At 50.3% G+C, this 16,781-nt stretch overlaps 5 protein-coding genes across 5 annotated transcripts; 3 read left to right on the forward strand and 2 right to left on the reverse strand.

Moving 5' to 3' along the window:
• Positions 1–1,161: 1,161 nt before the first annotated feature.
• On the forward strand, positions 1,162–2,245 carry T310_3179 (O-methyltransferase; the record flags this gene model as incomplete). Its single annotated transcript, XM_013473952.1, has 3 exons — positions 1,162–1,781; positions 1,921–2,017; positions 2,087–2,245. 3 exons carry the CDS (start codon positions 1,162–1,164, stop codon positions 2,243–2,245), a joined length of 876 nt encoding a protein of 291 aa, XP_013329406.1.
• Positions 2,246–3,130: 885 nt separating this feature from the next.
• T310_3180 (Pyruvate carboxylase) lies at positions 3,131–6,882 on the forward strand (the record flags this gene model as incomplete). The annotated part of the gene is made up of 16 exons (XM_013473953.1): positions 3,131–3,210; positions 3,366–3,485; positions 3,556–3,626; positions 3,675–3,819; positions 3,877–3,914; positions 3,967–4,081; positions 4,133–4,335; positions 4,409–4,478; positions 4,539–4,708; positions 5,056–5,165; positions 5,235–5,591; positions 5,661–5,683; positions 5,743–5,796; positions 5,857–6,012; positions 6,290–6,437; positions 6,520–6,882. The coding sequence occupies 16 exons, from the start codon at positions 3,131–3,133 to the stop codon at positions 6,880–6,882; spliced, it is 2,223 nt and encodes a 740-aa protein (XP_013329407.1).
• Positions 6,883–7,135: 253 nt separating this feature from the next.
• On the reverse strand, positions 7,136–9,204 carry T310_3181 (BRCA1 C Terminus (BRCT) domain containing protein; the record flags this gene model as incomplete). The annotated part of the gene is made up of 7 exons (XM_013473954.1): positions 7,136–7,167; positions 7,267–7,371; positions 7,525–7,651; positions 7,765–7,882; positions 7,958–8,024; positions 8,069–8,151; positions 8,222–9,204. The coding sequence occupies 7 exons, from the start codon at positions 9,202–9,204 to the stop codon at positions 7,136–7,138; spliced, it is 1,515 nt and encodes a 504-aa protein (XP_013329408.1).
• A 1,469-nt stretch (positions 9,205–10,673) lies between these two features.
• T310_3182 (uncharacterized protein) lies at positions 10,674–12,845 on the reverse strand (the record flags this gene model as incomplete). The annotated part of the gene is made up of 4 exons (XM_013473955.1): positions 10,674–12,009; positions 12,080–12,212; positions 12,270–12,470; positions 12,566–12,845. The coding sequence occupies 4 exons, from the start codon at positions 12,843–12,845 to the stop codon at positions 10,674–10,676; spliced, it is 1,950 nt and encodes a 649-aa protein (XP_013329409.1).
• A 1,428-nt stretch (positions 12,846–14,273) lies between these two features.
• T310_3183 (uncharacterized protein) lies at positions 14,274–14,870 on the forward strand (the record flags this gene model as incomplete). Its single annotated transcript, XM_013473956.1, has 2 exons — positions 14,274–14,317; positions 14,531–14,870. 2 exons carry the CDS (start codon positions 14,274–14,276, stop codon positions 14,868–14,870), a joined length of 384 nt encoding a protein of 127 aa, XP_013329410.1.
• Positions 14,871–16,781: the final 1,911 nt, after the last annotated feature.

The raw sequence follows: 16,781 nt of genomic DNA on the forward strand, positions 1-16,781 counted from the left end.
GCATGGACATAAACAAGCTATGTATGAATGACAAAGACAAAGACAAAGAATATGGGTACGAATACGAATACATATACAATATACATATGCAATGGAAATGGGGAAAAAAAAAAGACCAGACCGGTCGTCCATCATCAATAATGTCATACATATACTGTAGCAATACAGCCAGCTGATCAAAAACACAAATATAGCATCTTGGTCATGTCTCTCTGGCACTCATAGTTCTGTCGTCGATGACATCTGTAATATTTTGAATTCAGTAGCATTTTTCTTTGATCATCATCGTCAAGCTGCTTGCTGATTGACCATCAGATGAGGGGCATTATTGTTTTACCATCCCTGCAGGATTATTTGGCAGGAGGGGAAAATAATGGAACATAGCGTTGATCTTAAAGTTAGGATTGCAGAGACGGGCCCTACAATTGGCATTGACTGCATATCACTGCCGTCTTTCTTTCTTTTTCTGAAGGACGGCAATCATTGGCAGACAACAGGAAGTGTATTAAGAAAGCAGAACCTAGTCTTTTTTTCACTTCCGGAATGACCAATTGAGGATTCTGACTCTTCCTGAAGCTCTCTTAGAACGTACCTGATGCATGTTCCATAGTCTAACCGTGTAGATACACCGAGATTTACTATGACAAAGGTTGATACATCCAAACGGCAAGCCTGCCATCTGGGGGGTTCTGGACCGCGGAGAAGGTGAGATGAATGACAATGTCTGTCCTCTGTTTCACAGCCCTTATGAATGTTACGTAACCCATTGGAAGATCAACTAACCATGCATATTGTTGGCCCATGGTCCAATGTCCTGGCTCCCTCGAACTCGACGTCAATGGTATTGAGACCTGAAGCCACTATATCGCAGCATTGAAGACAGGCATGCATCGCGACCTAGACTTTGCACTACTGCAGCTAATTCCATAATGATCACATCGCGACATGTAAAGGTGCCATGTGTCTGTCCGTCGTTCTCCCATCAACTGCCCCTCTATGGACTAAATAATCATACTCTCGTGTAAATCGTGTGTCGTCACTATTTAAATGGGTGCTCTTCGCTTTTCCTGAAGTCCAAGTTCAATTGAAAAACTACAACCTTCGATTTTTCTTTCGAGTGCTATCCAAACTGCTTCAGACTCTTTGACCTCCGTCACAACCATGTCGACCAAGGATATCTTTGTCAACGACGACTATGAACACGATGATCGCTGGACCGGCGTCGATGCGTACGGCGTCGCGCATCTTCATCCTCCCACGCGTCCCAACGCAGCCGCTTTGAACGCGGCTCTCGAACACATCCGGAGCAGCGGGATGCCGGATGATTCGACCTACCCGGCGTTCGGCAAGTATCTGGCCCTCCAGTGTCGCATTGGGAACGTAAAGAACGTTCTCGAGGTCGGCCTCCTCGGAGGCTACACGGCCATCTGGATTGCGACCCTGAACCCCGGGATCCGCATCACCTGTCTGGAGGTCGATCCGAAACACGCGCGGGTTGCCCGCGAAAACATCGAACGGGCGGGGGTTGGCGATCAAGTAGAGATCATCGTCGGCCCAGCGCTGGAGACGCTGCCGAAGATCAAAGCGGAGGTGGTCAGTGGGCAGCGTCCCCTGTTCCGGGTTCACCTTCATCGACGCCGACAAGGAGAACAACTGGCCGTATTTCGACCTCGCCGCGAGCATCAGTCTGCCTGGTTCCGCGATTATCGTCGACAACGTGGTGCGCAAAGGCAACATTGTCAAACCGGAGAAGCTCAAGGAGGGACCCGTGGCGGGGGCGCGTGAGGTCATTGAGCAGGCAGGCAAGGATCCGAGGGTTGAGGCGACTCTGATGCAGACGGTGTCGGAGAAGAACTATGATGGCTTCCTGATGGCGGTGGTGAAATAGAGTGGATCATCATCTTCTTCTGTTGTCTCTAGTTACCATGTACAGTACAGTACAGTACCGAGTGCAGTCAATCCCGTGGTTCTGACCGTGGTAGAAACCAATCAAGCGTCTGCCCAGACCGAGTCCTCCGTATGCCATCTTCAATTTGCTTGTAGTCCGTTGCAATGCGTGGAGTAGGTTGTAATAGCGTTCATGCAGGACCCCGTTCGGCCCGTCCGCCATCTGCATGCAGGTGGAGAATTAGGCTCATGCAGGGTCCACGAGGGGTTTTGGCTCCACGATCCACGCCAACCTAGCTGTAAACCACCCCAATTGCACTATATTGCTTACGAGATCATACCAGTGCATGGCAGATGAAAAATTACCCGCTGCTTCCCTATACGGAACGGAGATTAATCTTCTCGACGACCGGAGTTGATGCAGACTGCGTGATGTTATTGGTTGGCCGTGCAGGCCTTACCCAACTAGCCATGACCACCATCTGCAATGACCCTTGCTACGCTTCCCAGATCATCCCTGCCAGCATCAGCCAGGCATAGCTCTCTTCCTCTCATGCTTCTCTTCTTCTTTTCTTTTTATCTGACTCCACATCTGCACAAGAGTCATTTTTTATCTGACTCCTCATCTGCACAAAACCCCAGATGCGTCATCTTCGCTGCAACCACGGTCCAAATCCAAATGGAAACCACAACCATGTTTTGGCAGCGAACAGTCCTGCAGAAGCCCCGGGGCACTTTTGTCTTCCCCTCCCAGCCCTGTACGAGATGGGGCATGCTGTAATTAATTACCACTCCGACCGCAAAGAGCTGTCAGAGATCATCAGTGCTTCGCGACGTCCTTCATGCGGCCTCCATTGTTCCTCTTTCTCCCGTCATTCAGCTCGCCTCGTTGCCGATCCGCATAATTTCTTTTGATGTATAGGCGGGATGCGGCCTACGTGCTCCAAATGATGGATGGTCTTCTATCTTGAAGAGTGATGGCCTGGATATGGTCATTGTTAGGTTGAGCATGAAGCTCCACTGCCGGAAACCTCAGTTTGATTGGCCACCTGGCAGACGAAAATGCAATCAATCGGTGAATTTCAATCCTGTGAGCCTCGGTCTGGTAGAGGGAATATCTGGATTGTGTTTTATATATCGCTCTCCAAACCGGGTGGACATCATGAAGGACTCGAAATATCGTACCACAATCTATTGATTCTTTGCTGTTGACTGAAAACATCCGTACCGAGATCGATTCACCATGGACAAGTTGAAGGTCCTTGTCGCAAAGCGCGGCGAAATCGCTGCTCGAGTGCTGCGGGCAGCTCAGGAGCTATCCATGTCCACCGTCGCGATTTACTCGGCGGAGGACAGCGGCTAAGTCAGAACCTCCCAGTAACAATCAAAGGGTCCTCCGGTGACATCTCACTTACCCATCAGCAGAGGCGGACGCTGCCTATTTGATTGCCAATCCGGGAGAATTAGGCCCTATGTAGGGCTGATCCTTTCCAGGTTCCCAGCATATGGGTTATTCTTGTGCTAACTCCTTCTAGAGATGCCTATCTTGACGCTTCGAGAATCGTTGAGATCGCGAGACAGAAAAACGTCGATCTCGTGTAAGCAAATATCCTGTCATCTCGAACTTGAAAGGAGAAGATGCCTAATCAATCTATTGGGAGGTTTTAGTCATCCAGGGTACGGATTCCTCTCGGAGAATGCGTCGTTTGCGGCCCAAGTTCGCGATGCTGGGATGAACTGTATGTGAGACTGTATCCTTCTCCAGGCTTTGGTACTAATCTCAGTAGTCGTTGGTCCCCCAACCGACGTAATCAGAAAAATGGGTGATAAAGTGCTGGCTCGTGAGATTGCACGAGCATGTGACATTCCGATCATCCCTGGCACCGACGGTCCATTGCAAGACCTCCAACAGGCATACGATTTCGTCGCAAGGTTGGTTAAGATCCTTCGGGCTGTTCAAGTTCTAGGACGCTGATGGTCTGCCGGCAGGCATGGATATCCGGTTGTCATCAAAGCCAGTTTTGGTGGTAAGACAATCTCGTCTACAGCGCAAGTGTTACGGTTCGCTAACATTTACAGGTGGCGGTCGAGGCATGCGAGTCGTTCGCGAGGGTGACTCCCTGGAAGCAGCGGTGACTGCCGCAAGATCGGAGGCTCTGAGTGCATTTGGGAATGATGCCGTGTTTCTCGAACGGTGGGTACATGTTCATACCGGCGAGTGAGTGGAAGCTCACATCCACTGGAGATTTTTGGATCGGCCCAAGCACATCGAGGTCCAGATTCTAAGCGATCGATATGGCAACCATGTTCATCTATTCGAGCGCGACTGCAGCGTGCAACGGAAGCACCAAAAGGTGATCGAATTCGCGCCTTCTCCGAATCTGCTGCCCCAGGTTCGACTAGGTGTTTTCTATGCAGCCGTTAGACTGGCAAGGTATCTCAACTATGGTAAGTTTTTTTTTTCTACGATATCACCTGTGGTCTTTGATGGTATGATCCAGTAAAATAACCACTTTTCCAGAGAATGCTGGGACAGTGGAGTTTCTCGTGGAAAATGACCGGTTTTACTTTATCGAGATGAACCCCCAAATGTAAGTCCGCAGACCCCATCAAGGCCTACTCGGGATCGGTCCTGCTTAAAAGCTCCACAGTCAAGTCGAGCATACAGTGACCGAAGAACTCCCTGGAATTGATATCGTCGCCGCCCAGCTGCGTATCGCTTGTGGCGCAAGCTTGGTTGAATTAGGCCTGACGCAAAACCGGATTTCTCAGCGTGGATGCGCTCTGCAGTGCCGTATCACCACTGAAATCCCATCAGAAGGTGAGCATAGCCCGAAATTGAGGGGGCAGACCTTGTGATAACAATCTCGATAATCAATCAGGCTTTCGTCCGGATAGTGGCAAGATTGAGTTCTGCAAATTGCCGACTTGCAAGGGTGTGCGCTTGGACTAAGTGACTGCTTCCAAGGCGCAGTGATTAGCCCATTCTACGACTCGCTCCTGGTCAAGTGCACCACGTCGGATCGAGACTTGACTGCAACAAGGAAAAAAGCACTATGCGCGCTCAGAGAGTTTAAAATCAGAGGCGTACGGACCAATATCTCTTTCTTGATCCGACTCCTTGAGCACCCGGTGTTTTCGGCTGGGAATTGCTGGACCTCATTCTAGACGACAATCCTGAGCTTCTTACCCCGGAACCATCTCTTGACAGAGAGCATAAATTTCTACTCTCTCTTGCAGATGCCTATGTCAATGGCAGCAGGATCAAGGGTCAAGTGGTACGTGGATGTGCCTTTTGCCGGGTCACTTTCCTTCTTTCAGAACATCCTTACTGACCGTGGCCATAGAAACCTCCCGGAGTGAAGGATGACATTGCAACCGGGCCGCTCTTTGACAGAAAGACGGGTGAGAAGTTGGACACCACAAAGCCATGCCCCCATGGATGGCGGCAGGTGCTTCTGGAACGTGGACCACAGGAATTCGCCAAAATGATCAGACGCCACAAACAAATCCTAATCACCGATACAACTTGGCGAGATGGCCAACAATCACTCTTAGCAACCCGTGTGCGGACGAGGGACTTGGCGGCGATAGCGATCCATACGAGCCATGCTTACAGTGCAGCTTACAGTCTGGAGTGCTGGGGAGGGGCAACCTTTGATGTTATGCTTCGCTTTTTGTACGAGGACCCATGGGAGCGCCTGGTAAGTGATAAGCACCCCGTCTGAGATAAAAGACAATTCAATAACGAGTTATTTTATTTTGACATACAGCGGAGACTACGAAAATTAGTTCCGTAAGTGCCTCCGGACACCATATCAAGCAGGACCATGTCTCTAATTGATGGGTATGTAGGAATATTCCGTTTCAGATGCTACTAAGAAGCACCAATGGAGTGGCATATTCTGCGTAAGGTGTAACCTGCCTTCAAGCGACTCTCCGATAGCTGACAGAAGCTTTGATCCATAGATTACCAGATAACGCTTTGTATCACTTTGTGAAGCTCGCCAAGGATACTGGGGTGGATATATTCCGAGTCTTTGATTCCCTGAACAACCTGGAGCACCTCGAGGTGGGCATTCGCGCCGTTCTTGCTGCTGGCGGACTCGTGGAGGGTACTATCATGTACACGGGGATATGATGGCACCGGGCAAGTACACTTTGGACTATTACATGGACATCGTGGACAAGTTGATTGAGTTCGGCGCTCATGTTATTGCGGTCAAGTCCATGTCTGGGGTGATGAAACCGGCGGCAGGCCGGGCCTTGGTACGGGCGATCCGAGCCAAATACCCCGACATTCCGATCCATATGCATACCCACGACACAAATGGAGCAGGCATTGCGTGCGTACACTACACGACATTATCAATTTTTTTTACTAACCTGTCAAATGATACAGCAACGCCGAAAAGAAACTGCGAAAAGCCAATGTCCACGACGGTGAGGTGGCAGCACCTATGTCTGGGAATATCATCCGAGTGGTCGCTCAGAATCAGAGCGAGGTCAAAGCCGGCGACGTGTTGTTGACGATCGGTGCTATGAAAATGGTGAGTAGATTAGTCGCACTGCCGCTTGAGATGATAAGACTGGTAAGAGAAAATTGGTTGAGGCGTCTAACTCGGGACATAGGAGGTCAATGTCAGTTCAGAGGTCAGTGGCAGGGTTGAAGATATTTCAATTGCCGCCGGAGATTCTGTCGAGAAAGGTGATATGCTGTTGCGAATAGTCCCAGTTCAGGTCAATGGAAATGGGGTCGCAAGCAATGGAGTCGCAAAGAGTAACGGAATCGCGAACGGCAATGAGGTCACGAATGGCAATGGAGTTGCGAACGGTAGTGGAGTCGCAATTGGCAATGAAGTCACAAATGGCAATGGTGTCGCAAACGGAAATGGAATCGCGAATGGCAACAGGGTAGCAAACAGCAACGGGGTCACGAACGGCAATGGAGTCGCAAATGACGAAGGCGTCACAAATGGCATGTTAAAGAACTAGATGCTCGGACATATATAGAGGGCCCGTGGTGGAGGCAAAGGTGGCCAATACAAACAATCTTTCAAACAGACTGGGGGCACAAAAGGAAAAAAAAACCTAGGTTATCTATCTAGTGAACCCCTAGTGTGAATGATAGCTGCCCAGGTTGACACAATTTTTTGATTGATGGGTCTGTCGTATTTTGATATAGTGAATAATCGATCTTTTCGGCATATAAAGAAATAAGACCTCTACTAAGTTGAGCAGCTGCGCTTCAACCTGTCCCATTCTCATTGTTTAGATATACTATGATCAGTGTCAAATCGTCTGATGATCGTCTGATGCTTTGAAATGACTTCTGGCGCGTACTCAAGTTCCTTTCCCGATGTTCGAACACATACATACATGCATTATCATTATTACCCCTCAGTTTTGACATCCAGCATATATACATATGTCCAAAATTAAAAAATAAAATAAGCTTATTAAATAAAATAAAATAAAATGAAGCTGGTTATTCATAGATAACTAGCTAGCTATACTGTAAAGGCTTAATGGCATATCCATTCGATTGTGGTCCTCTGTCCTCCGGCTACTATACAGGATAAGGTCTAACCTTTCACGTGATATGAAAGGACGAGCCATGAGATCGTAAGGACGGACCTTGGTCGGGATCCGTCGGGGTACGCCATTGTACCACGACATATACAGTACTATACAGTAACGGCTTGGTTGGCATGCATAACCTGAGCAAAGGGGGTGTTGGTGTTCTTTCTGAGAAGTATGTACTCTACATGCAAAGTAGATAGAGAGAGCGCGATGAGTATCATATCATATCAGAGTGTTTTTTTTTGTTTGCGATAGATAGATAGATAGATAGATAGATAGATATGCTGCATGTACAGTACAGTAAGTAGGTAGGTAGGTAGGTAGGTAAGTAGGTCGTAAGGACAAGATTGAAAGAAGGGAAAAGGAATAGTTAGCCATAAGTCTGTTAAACATGTCATGTACATGTACGTATCTACAATGTACAGTACAATACAATACATAGATATTATCATAAGTCATTCAGTCAGTGGATAAATAGATACCTTACACTGCACATACTCGTCTTATCTTTTCTTTTTTTGTCTTAGCTACCCTTTCTGTCTTAGCTACCCTTTCTGCTTGCTAATATCTTTTTCTCTAGCAAACATCCCATACACACTAGGCTGCTTCCTCGCCGCCATATGCATCGACGAAAACCGTGCTTCGGGGAGACGTTTGGATGCCTTGAGGCTTTCGAGGACCCTTGTATATCAATCAGCATCAACATGACAATTAGGGGCATTTTTTTTGGAGGGTCAGGGTTCGTTCGTACCACTCCACACCAACGAATTTCACTCCTTTCCCCCCTCCTCCTCCTCCTCCTCCTCCTGCGCGGGAGATTTCTTTTTGCAGTTTCCCTGCGGAGAGACCGCCTCCTGCTCCGGGATAATTATATCCACTACAATTGTTGCTGTTGTTATTGTCGGTGTTGTGATTGTTTGGCCTCCCCAGAATCACATGCGTCACGCTCTGTCGGCCCAGTGCGAGGGAGATGTTGCCGCCGTTCTCGACAAGGAGATGCTTTAGTTTGTGGTCTGAGATTAGTGGGAAGGTGGAGCCGTTGATGTAGAATGTTAGACCGGTGAAGATGCCTCGTCGTTGTCCCGGCTCTTGCCCTTGCCCTGGTTGTGGTTCTGGTTCTGGTTCGCTCTTCTTCTCTTCCTCCTCTTTATGACCTGGAATGTTGTCATCGACTGCGTTCGTCTTATTGTCATTGTCATTATCATCATTATTGTTATTATTGTCGCTGTCGTTGTTATTGTTCTCGCAAAACGTGAGCTTTTGTCTTGACGATGACCCCATTGTTGGAAGAAGGCCTGCCTTCTTCGAGACGGATATGGATATTTCCGTCTGACCCTTCTTCACCCCGCCAAAGAACTTCCTAATATCCTCACAACCGAGCTCCTTTCTCTTCGCTTCTTCTGCTGATAACCATCGCCATTCTCCTGTCGTTTTTCCTCTGCTATTGGTAGCGTCAGAGCAGTCGTCACTCGGCACCCCTCGGAACTGCCTTGCAAGTTTCTCCGTCCGCGTTTGTCGCCATTCAGTCGTGCAGGAGTACGGGTTTTCTGCCCGTTGATGGCCTGTAGAAGCTGAGTTCCAGGGATCGAAAATGTTCTGGTTTCGGAAAGTGAGATCACTCAGGCGAGTTGGTTTTTTGCAATTCAATGATGATGATGATGACGAAGAAGTAGTAGATGAGAGTGATTTATCATCAGGGTATTTTGTGATCTGTGATGATGATGATGACGCCATTGTTCAATGCAGGGAGGTATGTAGTAAGTACGTCGGTCGTAAAGACTGACAAGAAGGGGAAAAAAAAAGGTAGCAGCCTCAAGACATAAAGGTACTCAATATTGTCTCCCCTGACTAATAATAATGACAAGGCGTCAAGACAATATACAGTACTCCGTACTGTCTGTCGAGTCCATGTGTTTATAATCAATCAATCGAGGGTAGTTCACGTTGATTGATGATGCGGGGTGACGAATGCCAGATCAAACACAACCCAAGAAAAGTTCGATCGATCACGGCGCAGATAACAAAAATAGCATTTCGCAGCAAAATTGACCTGCGGAAGAACTCTCAAAGAAGAGCAATTATACGTAGTCAGTCGATCTAAGTAAGAGCGTCTAGACGCAAGGGTTCTTAGAAAACTGTGTTGTGAGTCGTGACGAACTGGTTGCGCGCGCCAAGACTGCAGCGATCCGCGTGTTTTCATATTGCCTGATCGGGTTAGATCATATCAAATCCGTTGGCATGTCGCAACTAACATAAAGAGTTACGAGTTACTTGTATCCATACTTCTGCAATCCCATTGAAGCAGACAGAAACAGTATTTCAATTAGCTTTCGTTATCATGACTGTCATCTCTTCTTAGAACATGCTTTTGTAGAACAGCGACCGGCTTAGACCGGCAGATAAAAACAAAAAAGAGCTGCAGGTGTCGGGAAACCGACTGTTTTCTTGCCCAAAGACTGGGAAAAGAGATGAAAAAGGAATGAACTAAGGAATGGAGTTTTGGTCAAGTGCGCGGTGACAGGCCTTGCACTTGTCGAAACAAAGACACAAGGAAAAAAAAAAGAAAAACCACAGATTCAACAAGCCAGAACATCAAAACATAAGGAAATTCGTCTCATCATGGTCGTTAAAAAAAAAGGAATTGTTGCAACGAAACACATGCCCAGGAACAAAGCCCAAAACAACACAACCCAAAATGTAAAAACAACAACAGACCAGTCACCACGACCTGGATATGATAGTACACACCGGATGCCTAGGTCTGGTTCAACCACATGGTCATCCAGATCATCAGAATGTCCAGGCCTTGGTGATGCTCCATGGTAAAGAACAACAGTAACCCGAAAGGTGTAAACCATGGAGTCAGCCAGATGGCAAGAAGAGAACCCCATTACCGCGTGTCCCGTCGTGAAAACATTTCCCAAGTCTGCGCCTAAGCCTTCCCATTGCCTCCTCTCCCCTGTAAATGATATGTAGGCAAAGAACAGCCATACCAGTAGTGTAGCTCCTTACTGCCACACGTCTTGAACCGACTCGGAACGCCAGCCATGAAACAGAGGATGTCTGCCTTCTAAGCATCAACGAGAGAGCCCGGACGGAAACTTTCAACGGGACAATATAAAACTCGATTAGCAGAACAACCATCCCCCAATCGAGAATGACTTCAACGTTCATTAGGCTGACTAGGTGCTAGAGGTCAATGTTCATCGTCGCCGGGACATCACTCCTGCCTTGACAGGCTGAAGGCTGATCAGGGGCCCGCCAACAGGCCCGCCAACGGGCGCTTCGGTCAAGGTCTTGCGACGCTTATGATCGTACTCTCCCCCGCCACTGTCTGGTCGAGCAACCCGATCATCGTCGTCCTCTCGAATCCGCTTTGTCGAGCCCATGGAACCGTTCACAGAAGCTGAATAACCAGAGGCGGTATTTGCTGCAGGAAACGAGTCTGCGGTATTTCCGTTGGTTGCCGTGCTGCGTGTGTCGCTGACAATATTGTACAGGCTACTCGACTGTGCGGATTTGGGAGGTGTATTATTGTATCCCTGAGCCCACTGTGGAGCCCCACCGGCGGTGCGAGGAGTCATTTGATCGGTACCATTTTGCTGGGATGGTGAACCAGTCATAGCCGGGGTTATTTGCGACTGTTCTCCCACTAGAGATCCCACAGACGGATTCGTCGTGTAGGTGTAGGAGTTGCGGTTGGTGCTGTAGGCCGCACCGTTATCGTTGAGATACTCGGATTCCTGCTCGTGAACCGCCGGCTCTCCCTCGGCTGCTCCTTGGCTGACCTGCCCGTTTGTTTGACCATAGCGCTCAGATTTCACCTCAACTGGTTCTGCCTCCCCTTGGACGCCAGATGGCCTCGCGGATGGGGGCGCCATTTCATTCTTCACGTAAGAGTTTGTGGCCATCGCCTGACCGTAGCTCGTCATGTTTGGCTGGGCTAATGATTGTTGGGGCGCATACTGCGCCTGCGACTGGGGGGCTGTAGAGTAGTATGGCTTGGAACTATCATAACCGGTCTGAGTCGGATATGACTGCATGCCCTGCAGGTTGTTTGCTGGGGGAGTTGTAGCCGGTGTAGCTGGCATAGATCGAGCATTGCTCAGCCCTGCGTCGATGGACAATTGCTGCGATCCAGAGGCCATGTTCTGGCTACCCCATTCGTATGTGTTTTGCTGATTGGAAATAGGAATCAGGCTAGTTGCACTTGACGGTGGCGTGGGGAATGTATTTGCTCGATCCAGCCCAGGCCGAGCGCTGGGTTGAGGGGGTATTGACGGGGCTGGTGGCTGTGACATGTGAGAGCTCACAGATGTCTGCATTGAGTGATGGTGGTGAAGTGTCGGAGCTTGCGGACCCTGCGAGCTTCGTTGTGTTCCTTCCAGTCGTCGTTGCGAATCCTGCACCACCATATTGGTTCGACTCGTATTAGTGGGATGATACAGCAGGCCCCCGATGTTATGCACGAAGAGCGGATAGAGCAGATCAGTGATCTTCTCTTTATTGGCGAAGTCGAGGGCACGTTCGAAGGGGATCCTGAATGTTTGTCAGTCGGACAGGGAATTGCGGGTCGCACAAAAAAAAAGGATATGGAACTGAATCTTACCACACGCCCTTCAGATGCATCGGTCCAATTTTCACAACATGGCGAATCTTCTCGCTCTTCAATATACCATCTCGACGACCTCTGGTCATTCCCGCAACATTGAGAAGCTTCGTCCCATTAATCATGTGGTTATCTAACCGTATTTGTAAGTATCATGCATCGCGACGACCTATACTCGTGGCTCACGTACCTTCACGTCGAGCAACGCAGACACCCTTGGCTTCGACTTGGTAGCAGAGACTACCCTCGTCCTCCCACAGAGTAGCAGTCACCCTCGGTTTCGCTCCCGGAGGCGCAAGCTGACCGGTTGTATCGTAAACTTGTCCCGGAGTGGGTTGTTGATTAGAACCAGTGACGTATCCATGAGGCGTCACTGTATGACTTGTCATAGCTGCGAAAGAAAAATTACAACGGTCAGCAATCTCCACAGAAAGGAATGAGAATAATAATCATGTACGATCGACAGGCGGATGGGAAGGTCTTTACCTGGTAAGGGCAGCAGCTGACCAGGAATCTGGCTGGGAATGGACGTAGTCGGCGGCTGCGTGGTCGACTGAGTTGAAGTAACGCCATTTGCATATCCATATTGAGAATAGGAATTCGCAGTCGACGGATAGGCCGTCGAACCGGGCTGCAGAACCGGCGGTTGTTGTTGATAATGCGAATAAGGAACTAAAGCTCCTGCCGTAGCACTCTGGGAGGCATACGACTGGGGAGATGAAAAGTGCGAGGAATGCACGTCCATATACGGCTGTGTCTGGTTCATGGTGTTGAGACCACTGTGGCTCTGAGAAGAGCCTCGACTGGGGGTTTGGGTTGGGAACTTGTGATCGGTAGCACCCGGGCCCTCCACAGACAACTGGTGCTGACTGCCACCAGTTACGCCCGTTGAGCTGGCAAAACCCTTGGCGTTGTGAGACGAGTTGCTTGACCCAGAGACCGCAGTTGACGCACCCTGGGCACCACTCTGCAAGGACAGGGGTCCCGACAAGGGCGATGGTTGGGATATCGGTGGCTGGAACGGCGGAAATTTGTCACTGGAGAATAACGGTCTTTCAGCAGCGTGACGATTGAACCACGGAATGTCGACGGGACCTCGAGTCTGCACTTGCGTGATCGACGGTAGCTCCAGCTTTTCGGTATTGACGACGTCAAGGCGAAGAGTTCGGTGGAAGAAATCAGGAAATGGACTGCAAGATTGCCCAAATAATCAGTTGTCTCGACAGCGAGATATCCGTCCGGGGGGGGGGCGTTCGACAAGAGCGGAAATAATCTCCCTCAATATAGATAATCTTGACAAACGCGAACGGGCTCTAAATGGGCCAGATCATGCAAACAAGCGAGCAACAGCAATCAATATAATGACCACTCCACAAACCGGCGAAGTCAATCAAGACAGAATCGTAAGAACGGTGCAGAGGGAATCTCGTAATCCGGGGAGGATCTGATGACAAGACGATCGTTGCAAGCTCGTTGACTTCGTGAACATGAACGCTGAAAAGAAAAAGCAGACAATTGAGCTAGACAGACAAAATGGAAACGCCAAGATGCAAAACGGATCTACATCAAAACTTTTTTTTTTGTCGTGTCACGGCAAGCAGCATGAACCGGCAGCGGTGATGGTGTGACTAGAATGCGCGCTGGGACGAATCGAAAAACACTTTTCCGAATCAGACCACAGAACAAGCTCGTGGGTATCGTGTCTAATCGTGAACCGCGGCAGATGACAAAAGGCAAGTTTTTCGCTTGAACAAATATTTTTCTTTTCCGTTTTTTTTCTTCCGTTGCAAACGCTTTGTTCAAGGGAACAGCCGAAAATGCCGAAGATATCAAATGAGAATCAATGCCAACAAGTCTAAACGGTATGCGTCTGCAGAGCCGTGATCAACAACAAGAAAGAAAATCAGAGGTGATCGTGATCGTGGCTAGTCGTAACGGTCGTGGCGGTCGTAGAGAAAGGAGAGAAAGAGGGCTTCTTCTCTTCTCTGCGCGAGAGCGGAGACGACGCTTCTATAAAAAGGGATGCTGGTAAGCTTGGTGCATGCATAAATCAATAAACGATCAACGTCGCGACAGCATGGAGAAATCAAAACAGTTCCATCCGTAGTACAAATGGGCGCTTATATGGGAACAGGGTGCTTTGAGTCGCAAAGGAACCCTCCCTCAAAGGCACGATATGGGAGAGGAGACAATCATGCATGCAAGAGAAAAACACGACAATAAGAAGAGAGCAGCAAGGTAAGATAAGAGTGTTTGGCGGATAGAGATCGCGTACCTCCCAGTTTCCTAGAAGGCATATACAAAAAAGTGGAGGCTGGGGCAGCGAGCAGCTCCGGAGGCGGCGGCGGCGGCGGGCAGCGGCAGCGGCAGCGGCAGCGGCAGCAGCAGCAGCAAGCAGCAAGCAGCAAACGCAAGGCCTCGCGGCAGATGAAGATGGCTTGTGCTCTTCAGGGTTTCAGACGGGGAGGGAAGGGGAAGTTTTAAGAAACTGGGGAGATGCGTGCTTGGAAGCAAGCCCCTTGGGACGGGAGATGCATGCAGAAAAGGATGGATAGGCCAGCGAGAGAAAGATGTTTTGGAAGGGGGGGGGGGTTTTGGGTCTCTTACCAAAACGCCAGAGACTTTTTTGGGGAGGGGGGAAAAAGCAAGACACCAGAGCTGGGGAGGGGAAAACGAGAGGTCGAAAGGAACGGTCGATCTTAGGCCCGGCCAAGAGATTTCCACCTTCCGCGTTTTAGTTGGAGGTTGGGAAAGATGGGGCTGGATGCAAGACCGCACGGGGCAGAGCTAAGAGGAGGAGAACAGAAGCCAGGCAGAGAGAACGAGACAAACCCGGAAAACACGCCCAGAGGCGGGTATCGGCTCTGATCGGGCCTGCTGTGGGGGGATCTGGTTCGTGTCTTTCTTCTATGCCCTCTGGCTACCTAGCTTTCCCCAGGTCTTCGACGGACGGAGCAGCAAGGGGAGAAGGAGGAAGCGACGGGAGCTTCTCCAACGGCAGGCACTACAAGGGCAAAAAAAGCAGAGGGGAAACTTTCGGGCGAAGACGGGGGGGAGCAGAACGATGCGTTGGGAGATTATTTTTGGGCGGTGGATATTTGGGATGGCGGCAGGCCGGGAGAAGCGATTGGGGCACAGGCAGGGTTGCGTGAGCGCCGGGGGAGCGATGGCTGAGAAATGGAGAAGAAGAGGATCACTAACTAGTGACGGGGAGCTGGGCTGGCGGGAAAACAACGTACCCAGAGTGGATTGACTTGTTGGACCAGGCGGATCCTGCGACGGCGCACCAGAGGCGACTCTGGCAGGGCCAGACGGACCGATTCAGTAAGGAGCCTGCCGGCTGTTCTTGTCTGTGACAGCCACAGGAGCTGTATTTGGGCGCTGCAGACAGGCGGCTGTCAGTGCGCGCTGGAATGATTGATGATGATCTGGCTGAAGGCCAGCGAGCCTAAGGGTCACAAGCTGTCACGGCGACGATTGAGCTTACGGTGGGTCGCAGTGGAACAGCGTGGGCCCTTGCCGTGAAGCGGAGATACACACCGGGCTCTGGGCTGAGGCGGTCGAGGTCTCTATCTGGTACTGGCTGCGAAGACAGGCAGATGCTGTTCTGCAGGCCAGATAAGGAACAGGAAGTCAGTCACGACCAGCTGTCACGGCCAGACAGGCGCTCAATGGCCTGGCCTAGCTGGCGAAGTCTCACAGCAATTGCCCCGCAGTTAGGCCGTTAGGGACGAAGTCGACGGTGTAGGGCAGACGCGATTCGAAACAGTGCCAAGGACCATTCAACTTCCAGAAGGGGAGGAAAAAGAATGCGCACGAATCGTCCCCGGTGTGCGACCTCACCTCACTCACCTTGAGGATAGTCAGTGTGCACGGAGGGGGCGGGTGATGGCGATTGCTGGAGGTCCGATAGGAGAGGACAGGATAGCGATAGCCTGGGGTGAGCGAGCGACGAAATGGCTGGATCGGGTCAACCGGCGATCGACAGCGGAACCGCGAATCGCTGGTGCAGGGCCGGGCGGGATTGGAGAATGGGGGCGAGGGCAGTGATCCAGCTGCCAAACATGTATCAGGACCGCAGGGATCGCACAAGATGCGCTCCCCAGAGCGGCAAACAAGGACGGGGATCGCGATGGCCGTTCCTCTGCCGGGTGCGTGGCTTTTCCCCTGGATCGCTCGTCCACCGCGCTGGCAGGAGAGATCCAATGAGAGGCCGGCACAGGCGCGCTCCTTGGATCCTCTGGAACGGGAACCGTGCAGAGAGTTAGAGGTACACTATCGAGTAGAGACCGTATTCCCAGTCAGGAAGACAGCCCTCCCTAGTCACCGTTTTTTTTTCTTTTCTTTTCTCCCTTTGTTGCGCGCAGCTAAACACCGGGCGAGCTTTCCCCCAGCGGAAGCGGTCTGCAGACAGAGGAAAAAAGTCGGAGAAACAAGCCACAGAGACAGTAAATAGTTCGCAACCTCCAGACCCCCTTACGCTGTCTGGCTGCGGTACGGTTGGATGAAGAAAAAAACAAAAACCCACTTCCACGAGGGCGTCTAGCAGAGATGCTTCTCGAACCAATCGAGGTGAGACAGATGCCAATGACAATCCGACGTTCTGCACCCAGCTCTCTTTAGCCGCCTACCAATCGCAGCTCGTCGAGAAGACAAGATGGTCTGAGCGAAGACAGGACAGAGCCAGGAAGCGGTGTTGAAT

The sequence above is a fragment of the Rasamsonia emersonii genome, assembly GCF_000968595.1.
Source record: "Rasamsonia emersonii CBS 393.64 chromosome Unknown ctg1118621760055, whole genome shotgun sequence".
In the NCBI taxonomy this organism is placed as follows: domain Eukaryota; kingdom Fungi; phylum Ascomycota; class Eurotiomycetes; order Eurotiales; family Trichocomaceae; genus Rasamsonia; species Rasamsonia emersonii.